This window comes from Malus domestica, chromosome 15 (assembly GCF_042453785.1).
Source record: "Malus domestica chromosome 15, GDT2T_hap1".
NCBI lineage: Eukaryota > Viridiplantae > Streptophyta > Magnoliopsida > Rosales > Rosaceae > Malus > Malus domestica.
The window spans coordinates 4,497,916-4,522,216 of NC_091675.1; the positions used below are offsets into that span (position 1 = coordinate 4,497,916).

The 24,301-nt window shown below is 38.1% G+C and overlaps 4 protein-coding genes and 1 non-coding gene across 7 annotated transcripts; 1 reads left to right on the forward strand and 4 right to left on the reverse strand.

The window, feature by feature from the left end:
- Position 1: 1 nt before the first annotated feature.
- On the reverse strand, positions 2-391 carry LOC103455867 (CST complex subunit STN1-like). Its single transcript, XM_008395479.4, has one exon. It carries the CDS (start codon positions 389-391, stop codon positions 2-4), a length of 390 nt encoding a protein of 129 aa, XP_008393701.1.
- A 424-nt stretch (positions 392-815) lies between these two features.
- On the reverse strand, positions 816-5,830 carry LOC103455866 (kinesin-like protein KIN-7N). Its single transcript, XM_008395477.4, has 18 exons — positions 5,576-5,830; positions 5,383-5,472; positions 5,182-5,300; positions 4,978-5,091; positions 4,819-4,900; positions 4,644-4,711; positions 4,490-4,552; positions 4,206-4,348; positions 4,030-4,132; positions 3,853-3,933; positions 3,669-3,737; positions 3,522-3,581; positions 3,264-3,416; positions 2,839-3,135; positions 2,591-2,674; positions 2,316-2,474; positions 1,964-2,236; positions 816-1,391 (listed from the first exon to the last, which is right to left on the reverse strand). The coding sequence occupies exons 1-18, from the start codon at positions 5,718-5,720 to the stop codon at positions 954-956; spliced, it is 2,541 nt and encodes an 846-aa protein (XP_008393699.2). The 5' UTR covers positions 5,721-5,830; the 3' UTR covers positions 816-953.
- An 8,513-nt stretch (positions 5,831-14,343) lies between these two features.
- LOC103455868 (basic leucine zipper 4) lies at positions 14,344-14,754 on the reverse strand. Its single transcript, XM_008395480.4, has one exon. It carries the CDS (start codon positions 14,752-14,754, stop codon positions 14,344-14,346), a length of 411 nt encoding a protein of 136 aa, XP_008393702.3.
- Positions 14,755-19,548: 4,794 nt separating this feature from the next.
- On the reverse strand, positions 19,549-23,718 carry LOC114821634 (uncharacterized). Of its 3 annotated transcripts, none has more exons than XM_029094583.2 (12): positions 23,493-23,718; positions 23,193-23,388; positions 23,022-23,096; positions 22,807-22,913; positions 22,383-22,443; positions 22,161-22,220; positions 21,995-22,069; positions 21,566-21,718; positions 21,379-21,433; positions 20,773-20,889; positions 20,060-20,289; positions 19,549-19,903 (listed from the first exon to the last, which is right to left on the reverse strand). In XM_029094583.2, exons 1-12 carry the CDS (start codon positions 23,522-23,524, stop codon positions 19,880-19,882), a joined length of 1,185 nt encoding a protein of 394 aa, XP_028950416.1. In that variant the 5' UTR covers positions 23,525-23,718; the 3' UTR covers positions 19,549-19,879. The 3 variants fall into 3 exon arrangements, with proteins under 3 accessions (XP_028950416.1, XP_070670508.1, XP_028950417.1); XM_070814407.1 differs by having other exon boundaries at positions 21,995-22,065; positions 22,157-22,220; XM_029094584.2 differs by lacking the exon at positions 21,995-22,069.
- Positions 23,719-23,775: 57 nt separating this feature from the next.
- On the forward strand, positions 23,776-23,847 carry TRNAD-GUC (transfer RNA aspartic acid (anticodon GUC)). The gene has a single exon. It is a non-coding gene; the product is annotated as a tRNA-Asp (tRNA).
- Positions 23,848-24,301: the final 454 nt, after the last annotated feature.

Consider the following 24,301-nt stretch of genomic DNA (forward strand, 5'->3'; position numbering starts at 1 on the left):
ATCACGACATCTTCTGCGTAACGCCCATGTAGCTAGGGATCTTCCTCCGCACTCTGGCCACCACGCCGAGCTTAATCTCCGCAGCGAAGCGCAATGCGGTTTGGGCAATAAGTCGAACATCTGGCGGGCTGCGGCGGGAGAAGTAGGGGGAGGAGTGCTGGTTGAGCCAGAGAATGCAGCTGATGCAGCCGGTGCCGTCGTCTATGGTGAACCTGAGGAACTTGTTGGGTTTGAGGTCGCGAGACGTGACAGTGCCGACGGCCTCTGCGCGTGATAGGAGAGCGCCGTTGCAGGAGAAGGAGATTGAACCCGATGAAAATGAGGTTTGGGTGAGAGAGTTGAGGTCGAAGGCCAAGAGTTTTACGTGGGTGTTGTATAGCGGATGCTCCATCAGTTAGGAGGATGAGAAATTTGAGAAAAAGTGTGAATTGGGGGGATTATTAATTAAATATCGACTAATGTATTTATTTTATATTAATGACATGTTACATGGTTTGCAAAGTTGATATACCTAGCGCTATCATTTTTTTTTTTAATTTTCCACAAGCTATTGAGGGAGGGAAAAGTTACGGCAATTTACTTTTTCGGAGGTCAAAAAGACTCATAAAGGCATTTCAACCTCTGACTATCTCACTAGCAGTACAGTCTAATGATATCCCATAGGATATCTCAAGTTCGACTCATATTAAGTGATGAATTTAATACCCAATTATCGTTGCCATGTTATGTAGTTTAACCAAACTCTCATCCTAAAAGTGGAGTATAGAAGGAAGTTATTATATTTCAAAACTGTAACTGAAAACAGATCAAGAAAATGAATCCAATCAACACAAAAATCATTATACTAATCCACATTGATGCATAATCACAAGAGTTTGAAAGAACCATTCTGAATAGGAAAGAAACAAACATTACAACCTACGTAAATATTAATAATCGTCACTCTATAATCTTCAACATCCAACAAATTTGGGTACTGAATCTGGATTTTTGGCCCTCAAACTCTCGAGTTTCGACTTAAACTCACTATGGAAAGACATGAGCGATGTCTTCCGACAACCAAAAACAACACGGAACTGTTTGATTTGTTCTTCAAGATCTTTCCTTCTCAACAACTCATGATTCAGATCCTTCACAACATTTTCCTTTTGGTCGGTAACCAGAGCAAGTGTTTGAGATGATTCAGATACCTTTTTGTGCAAGGAATCTCTTTCTTCTTTCAAAAGCCGAAATTCAGCTTCCAAGGCATCGTATCTTTGCTTGGATTTCTCCAGAAGCTGGTTATTCGAATCCAGCTCTTCCTCCAGGCCGCGGTATCTTTCCTTGATAGTGTTGAGCTCATTGCTGAGTTTTTCCTCCCAACCGGCAGTTTCTCCTCCCCTTGCGTAGTCCTTTTATCACAAAAACTATAACTTATAACAAAACCACGCTAAATTGCTCTCGTGTCCGGGAAATATACCTAGACAGAACTTTTCACAAATCTTCAATAAAACACAACTTTTTTTTTCACTAAACAAACATTAAGTGAGCACTAAAGGGACACCAACACGCGTTTTATTGCCTGTTTATCGCCCCATTAGCAAAATAAAAAGTTTTGTCCATGTTTATCTCTCCTTTTTCTCAATCCTAACTAAATTTGCTTCTTTCATGATTTTGGTGGGTACAACTAAAACTTAGCATGTCAGAGCGCACACTGCACATATAAGTAAATTGCAAGAAAAACTCGGAAAAGAACACATATATAAGTGATTATAGCAGCTTGATTCATTCCTATGTATAGATGGCTTCTTAAAAGTGTTTTTTTTTTTTTTTGCTACATTAGAAGCAGTTGATCCTATTCTTGAATCCTAATACTTTATGCATCAACATTGTTTGGAAACGTGTAAGAAATCTTCAACAGCAAGGCAGAGAATAAAATTATAACTAATGGAAAACATCTTTTTAGTTGTGACCAGGCAGCTACCTTGTATTTACTGCTGCATGGCGAATTCCTCACTTGTTCATTCTCAACACTTGATGGCTCTGATGATACCAATAATTTAACAGCGCTGTTCAACCTCTCAGAGAGCACTTTGTGCTGTTCTTGGATTAGAGAACTACTCGCAAAGAATGATCTTTGGCCATCATCAAATGCCTCTGAGAAATGGGTTTCGAGAGTTGTAAAGATGTTTGTGCCAATTTCACTTATGCTTGACAGCAATGTTGCCACCGAAGATTTTTCATCAGATATAAAGCTCTGTCCGGATAACTATACTGTTACAAAATCAATAACACCAAATGAACTTTCGAGTGCCCGATTTGAAAACAGCAATTACCTGAGTCTTTGATAACACATCCACATAAAAGTCTTTGCAAGTTGCTGCACATTCAGAAAGCCTATGAGGGATTTCTCGAATAAGCTTTGCTTCTTTTTGTAGTTCAGATATATCCCGAACTAATTGATCGTTCAGTGCAGCTTGTTCAGCATGTTTCCTCTACACAGATAATAAAAAGACAGAAATCCATAAATGTAGCCAGAAGTATAATTTATCCATTTTCACTCAAAAGTAGGATTCTACAATTTCCAAGAACAGTTATGCGATAAACTAACCTTGAGATCATCTCTCTCTCCAACGGCAAGTTCTAGTTGTCTCTTCAAATTCTGGACATCCTGCTTGTAGTTCTCAGTTGAGCCCTGGAAAAATTTGATGAGATAAGTGAAAACAACATAGAAATTAAGCAAAATGCAGCACGAGAAAATAGGACGAGGATAATAGCTTCTCACTTTCCTGATGGAATAAATAGAAAAACAAAGAAAATCAGGAAAGTGGAAGAAAAATAGATGAAGATTAGACTCACAGGAACTTCGTCACTTGGCGGAAAGGATTGAACTTTTCTTGCAGGAGTCATTTGAAGGGAATCAAGGTCAGCTATGAAACCTTTGTTCATTTTCAACCATGTGTCTTCATCAACCACATTGCTAAAAGCATCTGGAAGAGGGCTAAAACTGGGCAATGGTGAGTAATTTGAACGCTTGACAATGAAGGAATGGGTAGCTGCCTTGAAATTTGATGGGGTACTGAAGATATCTCCTTGAGATTTACTACTGCTGTCACTACTGTCTTCCTTAAGGCTGTGTGTCCCAGAATCCTGTGCCTATACATAGATTTAAGGATATCAGAACCTCAGACACAGACATGCACTACAAACAAAATGAAACATGAAAGATACAATATGTATGACTCCGCATTTAGACAACATATAACAAAGCTTAAGAGTTATACCTGACTAGAACTTCTTTCGAAGTCTGAAATAGTAGAAAGACCACTGAGATTGTCAGTTTTCATCTGTTGATCCCTGATGCATTGTTCCTGTTGTTTATGTGATTTCCGCTGCTCTTCCAGTTCCATTTCCAGCTTCTCACGCTCTAGTTCATACTGAACCATAGAAAGGTTAGCAGAAGTTGACAAAATGGAAATAAATATACACAAGTTAGAAGCTAAGTTGGTAGGTACGAAAAGTTGGTGAGGAAAACGCCATACCTGTAGTAAGTCATTTCTTAACTTCAATATTTCTTGCTCCAGCACCCCGGCATGTGATCCCTGATAATTTTGTGTATTTCAAGACATGACATTTATGAGAGTGTGTTTCTAATCTTTTTGTGCAAAATAATATGAGATGATTTGTACCTGAAGTTTCATACGAAGATCTTCTATCTCTTGTTTTTGCCGCTTCAGTAAGGCTGCGTCTGTCAAAATCTGCGATAGATTTGACCATTAATGATGCGCTTAAAAGTTTCCTGTATGAGATGCTATAGTCCTAAACTAATTAGCACAACAAAGTGTTAAACATACTACTCAAGAAGAAACATACCTCATTCACTTGAGCACAATTAGTGATGCACTTAGCTCTGCTAGCAAATTGAAGGGTTCCCTTTGTTTCCTCAATGTGTACCTAAATGCCTCGATAACATATTATAGTTATAATATATATACATTAATTATGCTGCAAAACTAAATTATATTACCATAAGAGCAAATTATAGGGTACCTCTTCTGGTGCTATAGTGCATATAATTGAAGTTTTGGCATTGCCTCCAAGGGCAGGTTGAAGTATACGGGTAAGCTTACTATCACGATAAGGGATGTGACCCCTGTACAGAAGTTATCATTAGAAAAAATTGTTTACATTCAGCAAGAATGATTTACTAAAAACAAAATAAGTACCTGTTTTTTGCGCCATCACTAAGTTTGTTAATTACATTACCAAGAATCATTAAGCTCTTGTTTATGTACTTTCCTTCCTTCAGACGTACTCCGCCAGCTCCAGTTTTAGCAATTCTTTCAGAACCAGCTAAATCTACCAAATTCTGCACCCATAAATTAAAATTTAAAGACAAACACTCACAGGGTCGGGAAGTAAATAATTCGGATATTGTAAAGCATAAGAGAACAAATCATCTGGAACTGTTCTGTCAACTTTGATAGAGAATGGCTGAAAGAATACGAACCAAGACAGAGACACGAATAGCATCAGCACTTGAACTAGTGTCCTTCGCATGGCTTTCAATTACCTAAACTCATAGGATACAGGTACCACTAGTTAGGGGGGTACATCCAATATTTAATTGAAGCTGTAGATAGAAAAGTATAATATTGACATACCATTCTGAATATTGTGTGAGATCTACTACTCCGAGCATTCATGTTTGTTTCTCCAAAGTGCCTATTAACTGTAAGAAACATTTTGCCAGAGACAGGTTAATGACAAACATTCAACTGAAGGAGCACACAAGAACAGAAAACCGTGTTCTTCAAGTTTTGGTTTCAAAGTGCAAACCTTCTCCAGATTCAATGAGCTTCAACACCTGTTCAGCATTACTGACAATTTCCTCCCTGAGGCCAGCAACAAATATGCCACGCTGAACACGAAAAAATCAGTTAATTCAGTTCACTTAAAAGAAGCTAACTAAATTTGTCAAAAGGGTCAGTAGCCAACCTCCAAACTCTCATGAATCTGCAATTTCTGATTCTCTACTGCAAAAAGGTCGTTAATTTCCTCATTGTACAATTCCATGTAGGATACTCGAATCAGAAACTCCCGGTGTGACATCTAGAAACATAAATAGCAACCAATTCAACACAGTAATTCAATACAGCGAGCAACAAATTTCAAATTAAGAAAGCACATATGGGTCATTACCATCTGGATTCTGTCAAAAACATCTCTAACGGCTCGATGAATGATACCTGGATCTGTTTTGGAACCATTCATGGTGAAAGTCTTCCCACTGCTAGTCTGTCCATAAGCAAACGCAGTTCCTACAAACGTCAACACAAACATCAAATTAAACGCAAAACACTATCGAAATGGAGCAAATAAAGATTCAATTTTTTCACATACCATTAAATCCTTCGACTACGGCATGAATAATGTCCTTGGTGAGCAGCTCATAAACCCTAGAATTCGTACAATCTTCATCGAACACATGATCTGCAAATAATAAAAGTGCATTTCTCGCAATCAAATCTCACTGAAACCAAACCAAACCAAACGAAATCAGAATCACAATGCTAAGTCTCATGTGCTTGCTTACCGAAAGCGTAGGAGATACCGGAGATCGGCGTGCCGTGGGGCTTGTGGAGCGAAATGCGGTTGTCGTCGACCTTCCAGATAGTTCCGGTGGAGGAATCGTGAGCTACCGGAGGCCTCACTCGAACCGCAACGCAGATCTTCTCCATTAGAGCCGTCGATGTTGTTTCTCTCCGAGAGTTTGAGGGACTGATGGAGTTCAACTTCCGCAGGCGGCCAAATGCTCTTTGCTTTTTGGAGGGGAGCAGGATTTGAATTTCGTTCAGTTTACGAAAATACCATTTATTCATATTTTTCAGTCCAGATTTCAACGGTTGGATAACGTCCCGAAATAATAGTAATTGTTTTGGAACTTTAACGAAAAGCTTTCGGTATTATTCATTTTAACGAAAAATCATATTTTTATATTAAAAAAATCAATCATGATACTATTCACTTTACCATTGATTGTGTCCTTATCGTTAAAACTCAAAGTTTTCAAACGTTTTTCATTAGTTTCTTAATTGTTTTTCTAGCGAGATCCATGCTAAAGAGCCTATACTACTTTGCTCTCTCTAGTTTGAAGCCCAAGTCCAATAAAAAGAATTGATGCCCAAAGGTTGGCCTTTTGTGGGTCTTCCACGTTTTGTTAGTGGCTACTCTATTCCATACCCAAGTATTTAAATCAGCTCGAAATAACTCGAGTTTGCATTGGGTTTAGCTCGTGTTTGACTTGTCCAAGTTTTAAAATAAGTCAATTTTATGTTCGGCTCGATAAGAGCAAGCTTGAATATTGGTATATTCAACACTTTTTTTTTTTTTAACAGGACAACTAAAATTATATTATACTCATGGAAGGAAGATTGAAATGAAAGCTTATGTCTACTTTATCTTTTTAAGATTGAAAAGATAGATGGAAATGAAAGTTAAGACAGCTCAAATTAGTAGCCTTTTTTCCCTTACTTATCTTACAAGCGATATTAGGCGAAGAAGTACTAAACTCGAAATCTCAAATCCAAAAATAAATATTATCAACCATTATTTGCATTATCATTTCACTCTTAATTAATCAAGTAATGTTGCGGAGATCAAATTTTTAAACCAAATTTTGTAAATCATATGACATAGTTGTTGATGATTATATTATTATTTAAGTGTTGATTAACGTGCTTATTTTCTATTTGTGACGTATTATATGGCTAGCAAATTTGATTTAAAAAGTTGATTTACTTAACATTACTCTAATTAATCTATCTAAAGTGTGGTAACCTTGGATAAGTCTACATAAATGTGTCCTTTTTTTGGAGTATTTATCAATAATAGCCAAAATTTGACACCTTATTTCATAAATGTCACATTTTATAAAAACTTTCAAATATAGCAAAAAACTCATGTAAATAGACCTAAATACCCTCAAAATCCCAAATCTTATTTACACATAAAATCCAAAGCACTTGAATACATCTCCTCTACATTGTCGTTCACAGTGCAAGGCCACGAAGACAGTTGGTAAATGTCGTGGAGCAGTTGCGGGTGTTGTCCAACTGTCAACTAATTGAGTACCAACTTGAAAATTTGTTGGTCATGTCTGAAACTCAAACTCAATCTTTCCTGTTGATATAATATCATCATGACAAAATATTATTTGTACTAGAGGTGGGCAAACGGGCCCTGGGCCCGCGGGTAGGGGCGGGTATTAGCAGTTCGGGGCGGGTACGGGGCGGGTCCTGTTTTTTAATAGGGGAAACGGGGCAGGGCGGGCCGGGGCAATGACATTTTAGGGTCGGGGCGGTTCCATATGTATATAAAAACGGGGCCCCGGACCAACCCATTTGTAATTGAAATGGACAGCCCAGATTGAAAATAAACATACCTTCCAATCATGATTGTTGGTTTTTACCCTAGTATCTCTGAATCTGATCGAGTCTCTCTCAAAGCCCACTCCACACCGTCTGTCCCTCGACTCTAACTCTCAGTCGTCTCTCATTCGTCGTCCATCGAGCTCGACTTTGTCACTGGAGTCCTTCCCCAAACCCAACCAACCATGTCGAAGCTCGTCGGCGTCCTCGCCTTCTTAACCCTACCCCTCCCATTTCTGGCCCACTCATTCTCGCCAGACCACCCCACCGACCGCCACGTTCTCGTTCTGCTTGATGACCTCACCGTCAAATCCTCCCATTCCATGTTGGTCCGGATGGTCTCGACCTTATGGGATTCACACCAATCGACGTTGGGGCGGCCGGAGACACCATCGACGTTGAAGATGTGGGTGGGATTTCAAATCAGACATTGCGACCCAAGAGATGTGGTGCACCGACTCGGTTGTTACTTGCGACTCATCCTCCGAATCGGTTGCAAGTTGCGACTCATCCTCCGACTCGGAATCTTGAGCTTCTCGGCGTTGGTGGTTTGGGAGATGAGGAAGTGCTGCATGGCGGACTGTAAGTCCCTAACGGATTTGAAGGCAACGGTGGCAGTTTCGCAAAAAAAAAAAAAAAAAAAAAAACCAAGAACCCGTGGACCCCGCCCGAATCGGCCCGTTTCAACCAGGCCGGGTTAGGTCTGGTTCCTATATAGGAATGTGCTATCCCCGGTCCGGCCCGTGCCCACCCCTAATTTGTACAATCAGTTTAGCAGACGTGATGTTAGTTGAGGATTCTAACTCATTGAAACCAAATTCCAATCCAACTGTGCTTACGAATTTTCCTTAAATTTGTTGGATGACAAGGATTTAAAACCATAAGGGTGCGTTTGTTGCACCGGACTGTCTCGGACTGGACTAGCTTCAGGGACTAAGCTGGATTGGCTTAGACTAGACTAAGCTGGACTGACTTAGTGAAGCGTTTGGTGCAGTGTCAGACTAAGAAGCAGGACTATAATATTATATTATTTAATATATATTTATTAATATTTTATTTTTAATTTAATATATCAATTAATATTTTATTATTACTTTCTTTTTCCCTGTTTTTCTAGAATCCTCCCCTATGTCTTCATTCATTGTTTTCTCCGCCTCTCCCTCCCCATTCACCTTTTCTCCCATTTTGTCACTTCGTTTTTTATTGCAAATCATCTACCTCTTCACTTCATCTTCTTTGCCTCTTGCCTCTGCACTTCATCTCTCCCTGGCAAGCAACATCACCCACTTCACATCCCACGGAAAGCTGAAATTATGCAGAGGCTTCGTCCTCTCGATACCCATCGCCATGGACTTTGCTGCCTCTATTTCTCACTCCTCGGAATTTTCTGGGAAGAGGGAAGAATTTTTACTGAGATTGTTGTTTTCGTTTTGCTTTTTTGTTTCGGATATGGGCATGGGTGGGCTGGGTTTCAAATCTGGGTTTAAGATTTGGGCATGGAGGCAAATGGAGTTGCAGAGAGGCATGCTTGTAGACAACACTCTTGCACACAACGCAAGTTCGGAGACGGGATTAGCAATCCCAAACGTTTTGAGGGGCCTCGCTAAGACCACGCAGTGAAGGACTTAGTCGGCACGAGTCCGACTTAGTACCATTAAACGTTGTCCCGCTTTCACCAAACACTGGACTAGTAAGTGAGTCTAGTCCAGTGAAACTTAAGAAGGTCAAACAAACGGGCCCTAACAGTTTTCACAAGAGGAGCATTCCAATTAAATTCATGCTTCTCTTCCCCGCAATTCTAATTAATCTATAACCCCTATTAGCAAGTTCAAAATTGTACCGGATCTCACAAACCAATCAAAACTAAGTAATGGAGTGAGGGTGTGCGAAAATGCTGCTCTCAACAATGGGGCTAAAAATATTAATCCATGTGCAGAAAGTTTTAAATTTTTAAACATGAAAATGATTGGGAAGTTCAGCAATGTTGCTGCTCGTATATAAAGTTGTGGGGTGAGAGTTTTGCCACTAATTTTTATTTGGTTTTAATTTTGAGGGTATTTAGGTCTATTTAAGTAAGTTTTCTGTTATATTTGAAAGATTTTATAAAATGTGACATTTATGAAATTGAGTGTTAAATTTTGGCTATTATTAATAAAAACTCTTTTTTTTTGTGCCCACCGTCATAAACATTTCTTTGCCATAAGAAATTGTAAGGCTGACTGCAAAAGAGAAGAAGGAAGAAAGAAGGAAGAAAGAAGGAAGAAGAGATTGAACATATATGGGATATAATCTAGTTTCCTTTTTCAGGTGTGAGATTTACATGATTATCCAAACCATGACCTACAAATCCAAAAATGTATGCATGCACGACGCGTACTTTGCATAACAAGTCAAAAAGAAATTTACTTTCACCAACTTTTCTCGGTACTTTTGTTTTAATTATTACCAGCTACTTATGCATGTGTTAATTAAGTTGTTAACAACTAAGAACATTGTCAAGAAAAAGTATCCAGGAAGAGACACAACAGAGACAGTAGATACAGTGCTCTTCCACCATTTCCCTGAGTTTGAAGGATTCTACTGTGCTCTTCCACCATTTTCCGAAGTTTGAAGGACTAACGTATGTGCATTGGAGAGCGTTAATTATCTCCTTTGCTTTTCTGTAGTTGAATAATGGTCGACCTAGCTAGGGGGTTTCTTTTTCCTTTTCTTTATTTTGCTTTTTTATTTTATCTCCGGAATGATACGTGCTTTGGTGATCTGATGGGGGCTACAAATCCAAAATTTCAAACCCACTGCCTGCATCTGGATTGAAAGAGGCCCATCCACTTCAAGATTAATTGCTTGCCTTGTAAGGTAGACAAATATTTTGTCCATGCACCTTTTCTTTATCCATCAACTATAAATACATATGGCTATTTCCATGGTAGCTACCTAACTCTCTTGACTACATTTCCCATTTCGAATGGCTTCGGAATTCCATATTAGGTTAGAACTATTAATGTATTTTCTTTGTCTGAATGATATTTATGTTTTTTATGGAATATGTGATGAATTGCACATGATCGTGCTCATGCATGTGATAATAATCAGCTAATAACTCAATGCGGTGATTACCACTTTGTACAGGTTCACTTCACAATATTTATCATAATTTGAACCAATTAACATTTGAAGATCAACAATGGAAAGTTCACTCAAATCAAAACCCGTGTTTAGTTATCTAACTTTGACTTGATAAATAGACAAACGTAATATTGTCGATGAATACTTAAATGCATTGGATGATAATCAAAGGGCTAAATGATTCTATTTTCAATGAATTCTTGCATTGGTAATTTATGTATGAAATCTAAAAAATGAACAATTCAGATTATAAAATTTACTTTGGAACAAATCTAGACAACTAAATAGCACTATCTTAAATTACTAACTAGTTAACGGATGAGCACTAACGTTTAACGGATATCCACTGGCAGGCTAGAAAAGTCAGAGCCTCTTGTTTGCAAAACAAAACTAACCACAGAAACATCAGCATGTCGATCGCATCAATTAGGCAGCTGAGGTACGTAGTTGCCGCTTTGCCAACAAGTAATGGGAAAAAGTTAAAGTAGTAAGTCATCATGCGCTAACTAAAGCAAAGCAAAATGTGAGATTATAATATATGGAAAGAAATGCATGTGTATGGAGATTTGAGAATCTTCCATACTATTCCTCCTCCGATTTTTCCAAATAAAGTACAGCGTTGCACTGCTTTTCCTTCGAATGGACATCTCTCTAAAGTTGGCGAGCCTAATATATATAGCACACATATATACATGATATATACCACACACAATATATATGTACCAAGAGAACATCATAATTATAATTATTTGGAGAAGACTGAATCTTAATTAGATGTGGTGGTTGGTTCTAGTCCAAACCTAGTATTACATCTAAAATGCTCGACCTAGCTTAGCTGTAAAGAATAAGATCAGAGTTTAATTATTCATTCTTAATCACCCTAATAGAAAAATATTGAACCCAAACATAGTACTAATAACATAATTTAATGTATTAGGGCTTGGACCTTACATGTGTGTGCATGATAGTTGGTTATGGTTATGATGGGTCGGAATTATAAGGTATATTATAGTATAATACAATATATAATTATATATATTACCGAATTCAAGATACATACCACATCGAATCCAATTTCTTTTTTCTAAACTTTGAAATTTTGATTTTGATGCATCAAAGTTACAAATATTTGGCTCAAAATCGGTATTTTCTATCTAACTTGCACTCCTAAGTATAACAGTTGATAAGGAACCAAATAGTCTCTTAATTACAAGTGTATCCCTCATATGTTAGGGTTATTTTGCGGTATACGTACGTGTGAGATTGATGGATTTGAACTATAATATTCTCCCCTAAGCTAGGCAGAAGAGACCCATATATTGTTGAACGTTTATTCATGAGTTGGTGCTTCTTCTTTTTTCCTCCTTTATTTGTAGCATTCCATTTGGTAAGTCCATGTGTCCTATGTTGCATAATCTAGATACCAACTTTAATTTTTCTCGTACAGTTTTCAGTTAAAAGACGTAGATGAGTACGTATATTAATAACATTGTTTATACCATACTTAGGGCATCCCTATTTAGACCTCGTACAAATACTCAGGGAACTTAAATGTAATTATGTGATAAAGGAATGGGCAAATATGTAATAAGTGAAGAGCCCTTATTCTATAAAAGGATTCATCACCCACACAATTAAGAGAGGTGAATTCCTAGGCCCTCTCACCCCCCTCTCAAAGCTCTCACTCTCAGAGTTCTCTCTCCCTCAAATAAATACATAATCAGTATGGACGTAGCCCAAACCTTAGGGTGAATCACGATACATCTTGTGTTATTTACATTTCATGCAGATTCACAGTCGGATTTATGTTGTTCCAAGACCTCCGGTTTTGTGCATCAACAAATACCACTTGAAGCAGTAACAATTTAATCCATAGACAAATTGCTCATTAGATTGGAAGACAGCTACAGTAAGTAGTTAATCATCATTTGTTATGGGTCCAATTCTCTTTAGGTGGTGGTTTTTTTAGGGTTGTTCACGAATCACGACAAGATGTACCATGAATAATTGTTAATCGCATTTCCAGCAGATTTGTGAAAAAAGTCGGCGTTTCAAACAGGTGGACAATAAGAATTTAGTAACATGAAGCACGGATGCAGAGGGGGTTGAGGGAGAGCGAAAGATGCAGTCCTACAAGGTCTCAAATTTGAAGGGACCCCTAAAAATTTTATCACCTAATATTTATATGTAATAATGTTTTATATTTAAAAATTATTTTTGTAAGCACTTTAAAATCTCATCGTACATTTCTTATAAGCTTTAATTTTTGTTCATTTCTAAATATAAAAATTTGGAGTATAATGAGATACTTTTAATGGCAATAATAATACCTTAAAAAAGGTTTTTTTTTTTCAATTTATTATATAATAATGTTATATATTCAAGTGAAACTTTAAATTTAGAGTTTTTGAAGTTTTTTTTTTCTTGTTTGGTTATTTAAGATTGAACTGTTTTTTATTATTTAGTAAATGTTATGTTTGTAGCTCTTTTTACTTTCTAGCGTCAATACATTGTCCTACCTTTTTAAAAAGCTATCTTAAATAGGGGCCCTTTTATTAATTGTGCACACGGCTCCTAAAATCTCAAAGACGGCCCTGCACGTATGGTTATTGGGCTTCATGCGTGAACCAACATGTTCTGATACATAATTAAAAGTTGAGAGTAAATTGTAGCAATGATCCCTCAATTTTAATCAATTGGAGCAATGGTCCTTCAACTAAAAATACATTACCATTGGTCCCTCAATTCATCAAAATGTGTAGCTATGGTCTTTTTCGTCAACTTCGCTAGAATTTTGTCAAAATAAGTTATGTTGGGAGAACTATTGCTACAATTGGGTCCCCCAACTCATCAAAACGTGTAGCTATGGTCTTTTTCGTCAACTTCGTTAGAATTTTGTCAAAATAAGTTATGATGGAATGACCATTGCTACAATTGGGTTAAAGTTGAGGGGTCATTGATTCAATCGGGTTAAAGTTCAGGGATCATTTCTCCAGTTGGATTAAAGTTGAGGAACCAATGGTAATGGATTTTTAGTTGAGAGACCATAGCTGCACGTTTTGATGAATTGAGGGACCAATGGTAATGAATATTTAGTTGAGGGATCATTTCTCCAATTGAGTTAAAGTTAAGGAACCATTGCTAAAATTTACTCAAAAGTTGAAGTTCCTTATTCCTTCGATGTGAAATTCATACTCTCAACATGCCCCTCATATGACGTGGAGATGAATAACCAAACTATATCTTAGCTAGCTAGCATCAAATTTAAAGTAGCAGAGAACGTCATTAGATGAATTAAATTACGAAAATGAAGAAAGAAAAAAAGAGGTCTTCAACATGCAAGAACAAAAAGCGAATCTTTACATAGACCAACAACTTGAAACAAACATGCAGAGCTACCTGCTACCAATCCTTAAAAAAAAAAAAAAAAGGTGCAAAACAAGAGCCTCAAGTTCACGAAGCGACAAGCGTGATCGAGCATGCATGGTAATGAAGCTAAAATGCCTATAAATATTGACAGAAAAAAACTTACATGCACTCATTTCATGCATCTCTTTCACATGTAGACATGCATGGTTACGTGCTAGTCCTCAATACGTACAAAGCTACTAAAAAGAAAGTTTTCCCCGATCGACAACGGGAACCCAAAAGTAAAAGCAAAACCTAAAAGATTATTTAACTATCATTTTCAGTGACACGCTGAGCATGCATGCAGCCTAATGTACCCCACAAAACCATACCACTCTTTAACCTTGCTCTAATTAATCTTCATTAGAGCTTATTGATCATCATTTTGTTACTTTAATAATTATTGTGAGTACTGCATCTGCATGGCAATCAAAATCCGGTATAAATCCGAAAGTCTCGCACATAGAGCTAAGGACTCGGATGTCAAGCGGTCATTTTCTCTCCATGTTACGTGACACTTTTGAGCAACCACCCCCAACCGGTTCTTCATCTCCAGGTTCTCTATTTTCAACCGTTCCACCTCGTTCGTCATGTCCTCTAAATGCCTCTTCTTTCTCCACCTGGACCGCCGGGCTGACTCGCGATTTGACATCGTCCGTCTACGCTTTCTCTCGTCAACTGTATAGACCTCCCGGTTCGACCCCTCTGAGCTTGGGGAGGCCGAGTTCCCTGCTTGAAGCAAAGACAGTAGCTCTTGAATCTCGGCTGTTGTGAGCTCGGTTTCTTGAACCGGGCACTCGAAGTGGCCCATGTGGGCCGGTTCATGGTTGATGAACATGGCTGAAGAACTCATCATCATTTGAGTGAAGGGAAGGGAGGGAAGGAGGAGAAAAGGGAAGGAACGAAGAAGAGGGGCTGAGTTTTTATAGTCGAATGAAAAGAGACAAATGGGGTCCACCCTATGCAAAAGTTTTGGAGCAGTGAGGGTAATTTTGTCCAAGAAAAGTATGTGTTGAACAAAGGACTAGGGTTTCTTTTTATTTTTGGTTTATAAAAATTTTTAAATGTATTTTTGGGTTGGTGTAGTGCCATTACGTGCACAACTTTTGTGTAAAGGGGGAATGGGAATGGAAATGGTGATGTGTGGTGGTAGGGTTTCTGCTTTGTTAAGGAGAGAGGGATGGTGGGCTCCAACAGAAGATTAGCTTTAGCTTAATCACGAAGAATCAAACAAAAATGTATAAACAAACAACAGATTATCTGAAAGTTTAGCCGACAAATTTCGCACAAGGCGTATGGAATACGCAGTTGAGAAGGTGATGATCTGATTCTCTCAATAATCAATATACATACCTGTGTTTGGAAAAATTCTGAAAAATATACAGTCAAATTATCCAAGATTGATATTATATTGTAAAAATCAAGATCTTCGGTCGAACTCATGATAAATGCATATGTATAGACAGGGTCTTATGTATTTAAAAGGATGAACGTTCACAATTATGATATATTTTTTTCTTTAATTTAATTTGATCTCATTTTTTAACAGTCACAAAATTGACCATCTAGGGTGTATAAGCTGCTTTTGTGAGCTTCGCTTTTACATGGTTAGTGTCAGATTTTGCGCCTGAAGTGATTAATCAACCTAAGACGAATCCTAAAGTTTATGCTTCAAATGGCGATTCTACATCTAAAATCGAGTCAATAAATGTGATCAAAGAAAGAAAATTAAATTGAGTATAAAGATAGGTTTTATTAACAAGATTGATTGTTATTTAGCGTCATAACCAGATAATAACCAGTGCATATATATAATTCCCAGCTCACCGTGAGATGCATTAGTAAGCCTTTTGAGAATATTTCATTTGAAAAGAGTTGAGCTCCAGTAGTTAAAAGCAAGTTCTGTGTTCAAATTCCTCATTCTCCATTAATATTACCCCCTGTACCAGAAAAAGTATACCTCGTTTGTCATATTATTCTTTGTTCCTAGAACATGGCGTTTCGAATAAAATACTCGCATACAAATTAAGATTTCGTGGAAAGGAATCAAGGCAGTTTTCTTAGTTAGCATTCCTGGACTTTTTCTCAGTGGACGTTTTGGAAAGGGGTTCGGCTCTCATTAGTAAATCCAGACCAAAATATAAGTGGATGCTAACATGCACACGTTCTCTTCTGCGTTTGAAGCTTTAATTAACCAGTAAAAATACAATCTAATGAAATATTAATTAGGGTAAATTACATTTTACCATCTCAAGTTTGAGGTGTATTACAACCTTATACAATATTTTCAAAACATTTCACTTTCATACCTCACGTACTATTTTATTTCAATATAATACATCCGTTACATTTTTTATCCATTAATCTGTTAAGAGTTGACATGGCAACCACATTTGTGCCACGTGGCAAATTTTATTTATTTATTTAAAATATTATAATAATTTACCTTATTAAAAAAATAAAAATAAATAGAAAAAAAAGGGTAAATATCAGTTTACTACCCTCAAGTTTTATGGTTTTCAACATTTGGTACATAAAGTTTTTTTCATCCCAGAGTCATACCTAAAGTGTTAATTTTGGGACAGTCTCATACATCCGTTAATCAAACTGTTAACTCTTCCATTAACTGATGACGTGGTGCCCATGTGGACAATGACTGGGTGCCACGTGTCATTAAAAAATTAATTAAATATTAAAATAAAATAAAATAAAATAAAAGAACCAGAACGCCTTCGTCTTCCCTACCCTCCACCACTCCACCCCCTCCAGTCCTAGGGAAAGCCCTAATCTGCGTGCAGAGATGGTCGTTATCCGTGGAGATCCTCAATGCCTATGGTTGGGACCTCGAGCTCACGATCTCTTCCTTCACTCTAAAAAGCATTTCAAAACTCAAAAACTTTTTCCCTCATTTCTTCTTTGCCAAAAATGGAGCCTTCAGCTCTCAAACTGGTTATGGTTCAAGGTCCGCGGAAGGGTGAAACCCTAAAATTCGTACCCTGATCCAAGGTCCGAATTTGCTGCGTTGTTCAAGGCAACAACCTCCCAATTAAAGACTCCGGCATTTCCTCCAAGCACCTCTCCATCGAATCTGAATCAGGCAAATGGGTACCTCGACCCCCTAAATACGCTCGTGGATCTCACCGACGGCGACGAAATCAAAATTGATGAGTACACTTTCGTCGAGGTGAGGATCGCCGGCTACGAAGAGAGCCGGCTGAGACAGAACCCTAGGTGTGCGGTGACCGCAACGGAAGCTACTGTTGTGCTGGTTTCGGAGAGTCGGGGAAGAAGAGGTAGGGTTGTGAATGAGAGCGAGGGGATAACGGAGGTGGAGAGAGCGAATGTTGTGGAAATTGAGGTCGTAGGGAAACGAGGGAGGGGCCGACCGCTCAGAGCTAGGGTTTTGAAGATTGAAGTTGCGGAGGAGAAGCCTGTGGAGGAAAATTTGGCACGGCAAGTGAGTACGAGGCAAACTCAGAGCTCCAGGATCGAGGAATTGGGGAAGATCCCAAGTATCGTCGGAACCTCCACAGTCTCCGATGCCAATCTGGACAGTCATCAAACCCCATCGCGGCACCCGGGTTTTTAGGGGAAGGGAATGGGCTGGGTTTTTGGGGAAGGAGAAAAGGCTTGGTGGTAAGGGTGGGTATCAGGGAAGGGGATGGGTGTTGGCGGGTAAGGGGTGGAAGGGATGGAAGGGTGTTGGGTGAGGAAGACGAAGACGTTCTGGGTTTTTTTTAAAATTTTTTTATAATAATTAATTAAATAATTAATTTAATATTTTAAAATTTTTTAATGACACGTGACGCTCAGTCATCATCCACATGGGCGCTACGTCATCAGTTAACGGAAGAGTTAACAGTTTGACTAACGGATGTATGAGACTGTCCCAAAATTAACACTTTAGGTATGACTCTGGGACGAAAAAAACTTCATGTACCAAATGTTGAAAACCATGAAACTTGAGGGTAGTAAACTGATATTTACCCAAAAAAAAAACTCAAACCCACCTGCCCGCAACCCCCACCCCAGCAAACAAACCCAGAAATCTTCACCCCACCCACCCGAGACCCACCTCCCTTCCCAAAAATCCCCTTCTCAGTCCTCTCCTCACTCGCCATTTCTAATTGCTTCTCACTCTCTCTAGGAGATGAGTCCTCAAACCCTAACCCTAATCTCATGCACTCATCTCTCTTCTTCTTCCTCTTCCTATCGCCGATCGATTCGTAGAGACGCTCGTCGACGGTCTCCGCTCCCACAGAAAACGTAGGAGCTTGGACAGAGGGGGTGGCTCGGGTGGGATTTTTTGGGTGTGGCGGAGGTGGGATTTTTGGGCGTGGCAGCGGTCTCCGGAGGAGGGAGGTGAGGGTGGGGTGGGATGGGGTTTTTTTTTTTTAATAGGGTAAATATTATTATATTTTAAATGCATAAAAAATTAATATTTTTGTCACGTAGCACATTTTTGGCAGCCACGTCAGCACAAATGTGGATCTCATATTTACCACGTAATCACTTAACGGATTTTCTAAGGGATGTATAAAATTGAAATAAAATGATAAGTAAACGTATGAAATTGAAATGTTTTAAAGATGTTGTAAGGAATTGAAATTGACCCCAAACCTGAGAGGATAAAATGTAATTTACCCTATTGATTATTAAAGCTTAATTACTGATCAGGTTTTTGTCTCCCCTTTAGTGTGCCGCATCAAATTTGGTAAATCCAAAGTAGGGTTCATGTGCTGTGCTGCTGCACAGTTTTCCTAATCGATTCCCTCATTTTTTTTTTTAACAGTGTTTAATATAAAATTTTGGCCTGGTTTGTCTTTCTCTTGATTGTTATATATTTCGTACATAATATGGTCTAAAGTTAACCAGATTGATTTGAAAGCTAAAGAGATGAAATCACTCTATTTAATTATCCCTTTTTCGGTTACATTGGAAGGAATCGAACCTGACCTAGTTAGGCTAGCTAATTTCATTTCTCTATCCACTCACCATTTTGGCTAGCTTCAAAGGCTTATCTTACAAGTCTCTTTGGATAACATTTTATAGGACCAGTGTATATATTGCCCGATGAAAACAATACATTATAAATCCCCAATTTGGCTATCCTAATACGTTTTGATATGATACGCAAGAACACTAACGGATCAACAATAGGGCCAATGCATAAACTGTCGAATGTTCCTTTGATGTTGTTTGCAAGTATATTGTCATGAGAGCAAAATGTTTAACAAAATATCTCAAGAGGCTGAGGAAGTGCCTTGATTAGACAAAGTGGCGTGTGAGCTTCATTTTTCCTTGGAAGATAAATGCATGCATCCACCATTGTCTAAAAGTGTCGGGAGCTAAGGGCAACTGGACATAGTGGCGCATGAGTTTGATCTCACCAGGAAGACAGATTTATGGATCCGCCATTGTTCAAAACGCGTATGCTATAGCCGAAGAATATTGCAGTATTTAGAACCGGCTGGCGGCTACATTAAAATCCCTCATCTAAACCGGCCTAAAAGAATAGAACCTTAAAAGCTACAAAGTCGAAATCCCCTAGGGTGCTAGGACTAGACTAGCTCATGATCACAAATCACTCTAGCCATTAACGAAATTGTGTATAAAAAGTGCTTCCACTCTCCAATAAATATTATATAGCTAGAGCTTATTGTTCACTGAACCTGGAAAAGTACATTGATAGTGAAGATGCTGCTTTGTTTTGTAAAGAAGAAAAGAAATGTTTTACAATACAATTTACAAACGGCCCTTGGCCGGCACCACTAGATGTGTACACGAACAGCAAGATGAGGCTCCATGTACAAATGACTTACAATCTTTACGTTTATAGCAGTCGATCGAACATCTCTGCTTGTCTCATGTTTTCCTGTTGCCAGTTTATAGACTCGTATATGATATTCGAAGCCAGTGAGAAGTATAAATGATGCTTACAATGTCACTGGAGGAGTACCCTGCGTTTCACAAACGAGAGAACTAAATTTTAGTACTCTTTGAAGTGTGGAAGGAGTGATCAACTGCGGGTTTTTTGAAGTTTTGTTTTAAAACTTATTTCCACAAGTTACAATTAACCAAAAGTATTCTATAGGAACCGGGCACAACAAACTCACCTTAAAGAGAAGATCATGTGCAATCTGTTCCCAGGGTAATGAAATGGACATTAAGCAACATTTGAGAGGTACCATCTCATCATCAAAACTATGGGTAGAAGAAGCAGCTGCATAGGCATTCTTCGCAGCCACAGATGCAACAGAAGCTGCTTTGCGAACAATGGAGCCAATCCCGAATCCTGTCTTGGATATAACAGGTGAAAAAGGACCCAGATCTTGTTGGCTTTGATCTGATAACATAACATCTACTTTCAGTATTTGACACAAACCCTTACATCATAGGATCAATTATTTGAAAATAGCACCTTCATCACAAAAGCACGCAGGAGCAACAACCTCACATGAAGCTAGATGAACTTTGCAGGAAAGATAATGGTAAATCATATTCATATGAATTTCCTAATAGCACAGTGAAGAAAATTAGCTCAGCAACTCATCCTAATTTGTCAGGAATAATTTTCTTTAGACCCTTCAAATTTGTAATTACATGCGGGCCACATGATAATCAATCTGCATCTAAACTATTGTGACTGGACATAATTTAGAGAAAAAGTACACATCCACCCGATCGTGTCAATGAAGTTTAATTTCTTTTATCCCATAAAGGTCATAATAATTTTATGCTTCAGAGCAACATTTCCTCTGGAACATCAAACAAGAAATCAAGTGCAAACTTTATACCGTCACTAAATTATAGAGTAAGAACTCCTCACCTGCAACACCAGAAACAGCTACTTCAACTTCCCCACGTCCTCCGGGACCTTTCATGTAAAGTTTGTCTGTTTTGCCAGGGGAATGACCAAGCAGATTCCCAAATCGAGACTTGCCAGCTGTGGAACAGAGACAAAGAGATGAGTGACTAAACCAATATGATGCAATCAAATCCCCTAGTAGGCCGCTGAGAGATAAATAAATGTCATTCCCAATGCATTGTTCAAACTATATAGTGATTGTTTGGGTGGAACCCGGTCCTAATGGACTAGCTTTGAATCAAACTGATTTATAAGATAAAAGTCGATAAAAAAAAAGGTCTAAATGAAACAGCATGAATTTAGCGAGTTTATCCAAATGAACAATACTTTTGCACATCACATCTAAAGTCAACACATTTCAAAAATTCTTCATGTATAACCAGTGAAAGACACTTTATACTCCATCCAACTTAAACCAGAAAACATACAAAGCCATCCAACTGTTGAAGGGAAAATGGAAACCGTATCTAATGGTACAACAGACAAATATAAATTCATTTCAAAAGATTTTCACCGAGAAATAAAAGCAAACAGCAACATAAAGTTAATATCTCTAGTAAATCTTACCATCATATGCATCTCGGACCATTTGATAGCTAACGAATCCTGAAAAAAGAGTCAGCTGCAGTCACAACACCAGAAAATCAGTGTGTTTACAGAGTATTCCTTGAAGCAACGACATGCGTGAGACATTCATTTATACCTCATCTCTAATAGTAGTTATGGCATGTGAAACAGAGATTTAGAAAGAAACCTTAGTATTTTTCGTCTTTGCAGAATTTGTCTCAATCCTCAAAGAGGAACTATCACTAGAACTGCATTCATCCACCTCCCTTACCCTAGGAAATGCTGCCCCATCGTGTGCATTGAGAATTACACAGTAGCAATGGTCTGTTTCAGTCAAGACCTGGAAAAACATAAAATCATTTCTCACAGCATTGTAAATTGTACATATGCCAGAAAGCAAACTGAAAGACTAGCATAAAAAGTTGGTTAAAGTCTGAAAGATGTGAAATTGAAAAAAATACGAAAATCATCAGTCTCAAAACAAGCAGGTTCTTCAAACTAATAACAGAAAAGTGACGATAAAAAGCATGATTACACATTTAACTGTTGTGGGGCAAGAACATTTTCAAAATAACAATGGAAGGTCGTTTGTAAATGATCTCATCACATCTTTTACCACAGCATCAAAAGTGGAGTCAAAGTCATCGATTGCAAAACAAATATCTGGATAAGCAGGTGTTGTCTCCACTTCCTAGATAAATGTCATCGATAGTGTTAGAATTAAGTGGAAGCAATAACATGATTCAGTGATATCACGTTTATCAGAAAGTACCTAAACTTGCCTTTTTCGAGTCCAACTGAAAATCGACACGGCTTGGAGATGCATAAACAGTCTTTACAACCTGCAGAGGTGCCACAAGTCGTATGATGTTGTATGGAAAACATAGACTGCACCCAGAGATATCCACAGTATGCAGACTGTATTGCAATTTTTCCATAATAAAATACAGAAAGAAGAAGATTGTAAGACATACTTCAACACAATAATTTTAGGTTGTGCATACCTTATATATTGGAGATAATGGTATACCTTGCTCAGCTTGATGATTCCGAAGGTCCTGATGACTGAAAATCAACACTTAATTTAACTTTTACCATCGCAAAGCTCTGGTGAAAAATTAAAAGCATATAAGGATATTTGACTACAAATCTACAAAACATAAGTAAAATCATTGGTCCTTTTTTCTAAGCTTTTGGGATAACTGAACCGGGGTAATGAAAAGTTGATCCAGTGAAACTCCAATCAGAGAAAACATAACAAGACAATGCAGCAACATATAAACAATCCTGATCACTAGATTCACTACACATCTGAACTCTATCTCCAATACTTAACTAACAACACAGAAACGTGTTTGATAAGAAAAAGAGATGTGCGAAACTTATAGAACCGAAGCATTATGCCCATGAAAGACAAGAGCTAGTTACCTGCAAATAGCCACTGTTACAGTGAATGAAGTGTGAGCAATCAAGTTCAAGTAAAACGAACGCCTCCAATCCACATCCACATTACTTTCCCCAATCAAGTCATCCAACTGTTTGATAAAAGTAAACACACTTATGAGCTACAGTACATCTAGAATCTCTTAAAATTTCGACAAAACAAAAACCCGAAAAGGCGATTTCGAAGCCCATTTTTTTACCTTATGTGCCCACCTGCGTACAAAGTACGGAGAAACACCTTCCTTGCCGTCATTAAATCCATACCCATAATAGCTCTGCCCCCAAAAAAATGCATTAATTCAAACAAATGAAGCTATAATTTTTTTTTATAATTTAAGCAAAAAAATAGAAACATATAAATAAAAGGGTACCAATTTTCTGACGAAGAAGACGAGATCATCGTCCTGACGTCCTCTGGAATCTTTACCGCGTACGAAGTACAAATCCAACATATCGTGCCAGAATCTGTGGTCCAATTCGACATCGGAAGTGTCGTCCTCGTCCGCGACTATCACTGTTTTCCCCAACAAGTTCGAGTGCTTCTTCACCATACTCAGCAATTCAAATCTACCCAGAAGAAAAAGAACAAAAATTTAGCTCGGGGAAATTTTACGCAACCAATTTTCCCGAGAAACAAACAGAAAATAGCAAAATTGAAGACGTGGGTTTACCTGGAGGGGGTTTCTTCTCCATGACCGAGCATTTCGATTGGTAGTATTGCTTTGGTTTTCTGAGGGATGATTGAAGAAATTGGTAGAAGGAAGGTAGGAGGTAGTGGTTATGAAGGTCACGAGTTATGGTGAGTTCACTCGGTGACCTGCTGCCGCTCTCTGTAATTTTTCCACCAAACGGTCTGACAGGGATGACTCGCGTCACTTTGGACTTTGGAGTAATTTCAAGTTTCCCGTAGTTTAAACTTGGTTTATATCACTTGACGTGGTCTACTACCAACAAGTCGTTGTAGTATAGTGGTAAGTATTCCCGCCTGTCACGCGGGTGACCCGGGTTCGATCCCCGGCAACGGCGTTTAGTTTTTATTTTTCAATTTCTCCATACATTTATTTTGGGCCTGCTTGTTTTGAATTCGACTGATTAACTTTGGGCCAGAAAGTTCCAATCCAGTAGAGACTTTTTTTTAAGGGTTTAGTGACCCAACACCGATAATATGTTTGCCATTAGGGACGGGTTCAGTTTCAATTGATTCGATTTTTTGCCAAAATCAAAACTAAATCGAATATTTTGTTCAGTTCAAATTTTTTTATTTGGTCGGTTTGAATATTTTTCAATTCAGTTTCGATTTTTTTTTTTTTAAACAATACAGTTACTGGACACACCGATCCTTTAATGGCTTGTTTACGTAATCGTAATCAAAATAAGAGGAATTTGATTGAGGAGGAATTGAGTTGATGAGGAATTGGAATGAAAATGAGTCAAAATCAGATTCCTGTTGAAGTTGTTTACTTAAATGTTCAAGAATTGG